Source organism: Arachis ipaensis, chromosome B06 (assembly GCF_000816755.2).
Source record: "Arachis ipaensis cultivar K30076 chromosome B06, Araip1.1, whole genome shotgun sequence".
Taxonomy (NCBI): Eukaryota; Viridiplantae; Streptophyta; class Magnoliopsida; order Fabales; family Fabaceae; genus Arachis; species Arachis ipaensis.
This window is the reverse complement of record NC_029790.2, coordinates 2,009,333-2,014,116: the sequence shown is the minus strand read 5'-3', so window position 1 is coordinate 2,014,116 and position 4,784 is coordinate 2,009,333. Positions and strand designations below refer to the sequence as shown.

General features: G+C 33.0%; 1 protein-coding gene across 1 annotated transcript; it reads right to left on the bottom strand.

The window, feature by feature from the left end:
* On the bottom strand, positions 2,265–3,444 carry LOC107647873 (transcription repressor OFP16-like). The gene has a single exon (XM_016351920.2). The coding sequence runs from the start codon at positions 3,063–3,065 to the stop codon at positions 2,382–2,384; it is 684 nt and encodes a 227-aa protein (XP_016207406.1). The 5' UTR covers positions 3,066–3,444; the 3' UTR covers positions 2,265–2,381.

Genomic DNA, 4,784 nt, shown 5'->3' with positions numbered 1-4,784 from the left:
TGTTTGAATTTATAATTTAAATTTTAAAAATAAAAGTTTAATAATTCAAAGTTTAAAATTTAAAATAAATAAAATAATTTTAAAATAATCAATTATTTAACATTACTCAATTTGAAAATATATCTGGCATTCTGGTGGCTTTTATATACTAATTAACCAATGCAATATCCAATACCGAACTTAAAAAGTTCTTGTTAATAATAAATAAAAAGAATTTGCTTCTCTAACACTCATTATTACGTTGTTTTTCAATGTTAACAAATTAAATCACTTCTGAAATTATAATACTATAAAATTTTCTTTATAATATTCTACACCAAAACGTAACCCAGCTAAAATGGTGTAGTGAATCTTTAGGGAGATAATAATTAAATAAAGGACCGTATATAAAATTCACTGAATCTTCTGCATATGACTTGTTATAATTTCATCATTCAAAATTTGAGATACTCGTAGGGAAGGAGGTACGGTTTTCAAAACGAGTTATGTTATATTATATGTCTTAATTTTGCTTTAATTATATTTTTATATTTTTTATTTTTAATATTTAAAGCGATCAATAAAAATAAAAAAATTATATGATAAAAAAATATATTTTTCGAAAACTGTATGCGATTCTCTATGTTCACCAAATTGTTAATTATTTTACTTTGATTGGTTTGGCATTTTTCTTATCATACTATTCACTGTCTGGATCGATGCATTGGTTTTGCACAAATCCAAAGATGATTAACGGATAAACTGGTACGTAGATCTTGTTTATTGATATAGACATTTCATCATCACAATTTTCACTACTGTATACGTCCAACAACCGTAACAGCAACTAAAATATAATTACGACAAATTAAATCGCCTCAATAATATAAATCAACAGTTCTTAATCATATTAGGCCACACACAACACCAGAATATGACAACAAGTTGCACAATAATGAAGGCAGAGTGATAATATAAGTAAAGTAAGATCATCGTGTTAATAATGATTCAAGATCAATAAAGAAACCATGGTTATTAATTGCAATTTGCATATTTTGAAATTAATTAATAAATCTTTTGACCAACAAACCTAAGTGGGATTTGGTGTATAATTAATAGCAGTGGTACGGTGGCAATCATAGAGGGTTCAGCTTAATTAATTAATTTGAATTTAGATCCTCTAAATTTTAAATTTTATTTTAAATAATAAAATATGATCTTTCATTATTTATTTTGAGATAAAAAAAATTATTCAATGATAAGAAGTCACACTTTAACTTCTAAAGTAAAAATTCAAAATTTAGAGGATACGAATTCAATTAGTGTTGTGCTCTTGTGTGGAACTATTGCAGATCACACATATATACCGTTGTTTTTGTATGGCTACAAATGGTTTGATAATAACTTGTGAATTAAATAACAAGCATACTTTAGCTAAATTGAGCTTCTATTAATAGACAATAATCATGTGTTTTAATTTCCCTCATAAGCCCAACCTAGCTAGTTAACTTACCAAGTTGGGGAAGTTTTCCGTATTTGTTTATCTAGGCACACCCTAAATTACATTGAACACGTCAAAATTAAACTAGTTGCACTATATATTATACATAAAGTGTGTATGTATAGACTATAATGGTCCCAGGCCAAAATTGGTGAGAAATAACAAGTGAGTACCCATGATTGAAGAGTTACGTTACCAAATACTAGTAATTTATATGACGTTTAAAAGGGGAGCTAACAGTAATATATAGTTTCTCCTTACAAGATTTAGTGTTAATGCATGTGATTGATGATGAAGGTAGGCCTTGTTGAATTTCCAAATTGTGAAATAAAACAAGAATTATAAATGAAATGGAGATGGAGGGATTGTTACCATAGTACAAAGAGTTTAGAAAAAAAACTTTTATTATTTATTTTTTTAATCTATAATTATAAAATTTTTACTAATATATAAACCAACAATACGTTAAGAGTACACTCGTTATGAAATAATATTCTAATAATTTACATTAATTTTTTTTAATCCTCTTTAATATTTTTTTGATTTTATTCCTTAATTATAATATTCTAATAGGGATAAAGGAGTAGTAGAAGACAAGAAATGCATGGCTACGGGGACCAACAACACAACTAAAATTGGGTTCAGGCTTCACATCGCAGTTCTACTCATCCACCCACAAAATGAAGAGATATATATATAAAAAACGAAAAAATAATAAAAAAGAAAAGACGTTACTTGGCGGTACATACTCACAATTGAATAATAATAATAAAATGGTGAATGGTGATTGGTGAAGGGAGAGCATTAATTAATGAGACAATGATTATCTGTCACCCACGTGTTACCTTCTCAACTTACATATGCAAGATAGAGTAATTACGTTACGTACCCACACAACTTATTATTCTTCGCCACCGCCACCGCCACCGTCAGAAAACGCCATGCGTGTAACGAGAAGATCAGCGAAGGCACCGAGAATGAATTTGTGCGTGCTCTTCGGGTTCAGAGCAAGGTAGCACATCAGAAGCTCCTGCAGCACGTGCCAGTTGGACTTCACGTCCGCCATGAGCTCCGGTCGAGCCTCCACCATCTCCTCCATGGATTGCCGGAAGTCCAAGTAAGGATCCGGCGAGTACGTCGGCACCGCCACGCTCCCCTCAAACAACACCGCCTTACTTTCGTCGCCGGCCGAAGCCAAGGAAGCTTCCGCCGGCGCAGTGGTGGTTAACGACGAAGTTAGTGATGAAGAGGAGGAAGAGGACGGGGTGGATTCGACGATGGAGTTGGATCGGCCGGGGGAGGAGAAGAAGAAGCGTTGGGAGGCAAATGCGGTGGCGAAGTCTGCAGGTTCGGGTTCGGGTTCGGTGGTGTTATTGTCGTAGATAGTGTTGAAGTTCTTGATGATTGAGGTTGATGATGATGGACGGTTGTGATTGATCTGGTGGCGATCGTGATTGACGATGGATGATGGCGGGGAATTATTATTATTAGAGGATAATTGAGATTGATGAAGAATGAAAGGGTTTATGAAATTTGAGAAGCATTGGTCCAAGTGCGTGAGGTTGTTCCTTCTCCTCCTTCGCATAGTTTGTGTCAGTTTCAAAGAAACTAAGAATTATGGAAGATTTAAAATATAGAAACTACTACTAACTATATATATTGTATAGCTAGTATTACTGTTGTTGATTTTCCCACACTAGAGTAATCTAATCAAATTAATGTAAACAACCCGATAGCAAGGCTAAGTTAAGTAGTAGAAGACCTTCTCTTTCAAATTTTAAAGATTGGTGAAAGAAAATCGGTAGTTTTTTTTTTTTGTGCGTACGAATATATGGATATTGTGAGTTCAACGGTGACGCGACAGCCGTAAAACACTGTAGTTTTCCAATTGGACCCCTGTTTGTTTCTCCACTCCCCTCCCTTGCCTCTTAAAGCGCGTACACACACGCTCCTAACTACATGTACAAAAGGGAAAGAAAGATAGATACTTCACTCATAAGTCATGATATGGATGAAGGGGTTGGAAGTTGGAAGTGGTAGCGAGCGCGTAACAGTTAATTACTACTAAAGAGAAGCCGTTTGGATTTTGAGCAGATTTTGTTTGGGATGAAAGCAAGAATAGCACATGGGGAACGGTTAAGAGGTATCAAACAAAATAAAACTCGCACACAAATCATTGCCATATGGTGAATCCGAATTATATTGAGGAATGACCCTCCACCAAAACAAATATACCACTATATGCAACACATGAAAATAAAGATCATCAATTCCAAACACTAGGAGACAATTTTAATGCATTGAAATGTGCTGGTCCACTTTATTTTGAAATCATCACACAGCAAAATAGTGATGATGTACATGTATTGCAAGATTTTATCGGAGTGAGGACTACTACATATCCTAATAATAATATAATCTTGCCGCATGCATGCATATAAGTTCAACCACATACCTACATATATCATATCGATCAAAATCATCTTTATCCATTATGACGACATTGTATTGTACACAATTCAATCGGGTGTTTCAACAAAAAGAAAAGTTTGTAAAAAATAATGAAATAGTAATAAGTAGGATATGGTATAGAGAGATCTAGAGTAACGACATTATTTGATGTCTTATCCATGTTGAAACACGATGATCATATAGGTTGGCCAGCTAGATCTGCATCTTCCTGCAATTTCCGTGACACAACAAAAACCGACCCCTACTTCGTTCTAAAGTCCGATGATATATTAATGTACGTGACACAACAGTAGTGGGAGCTGGATTGGAATATATAAACACACATACACCAGATGAAGAAATAATGAAGTAGCTAAAGACATTATCTTTTGGAGGAATATAATATCCATGCTACTGGTGATTTAATTTATATATATTATGGCTATATTTATCATGTATCAAATACATATATAGTTACTTTTCAAGGAAGCTATATAAACGACAGACAAACCAAATGCTCTAGTCACTTTGATTGGCCATGTGTGTGTTTATATTATGTGGCCTCAAATAGCATGCAGGGCAATATAAGTTTCTTAACTATAGAACCCTAGTATGGTACCACTCATCCACTAATCTACAAAACAGATTATATATTATTTTCATCATAAATGTTGTTTTCCATTCATATATAACTCTATATATAACATAATTAATTATATCTGTCGGTATGAAAAATTTAGAGGTAGACGACGTCTACTATATAATATACCAACAAAGAGTATGTACCACTGTGTTAAACTAAAAATAAATAAAATAAAAAATATCTTGATCAAATATATTCCAATTATATATT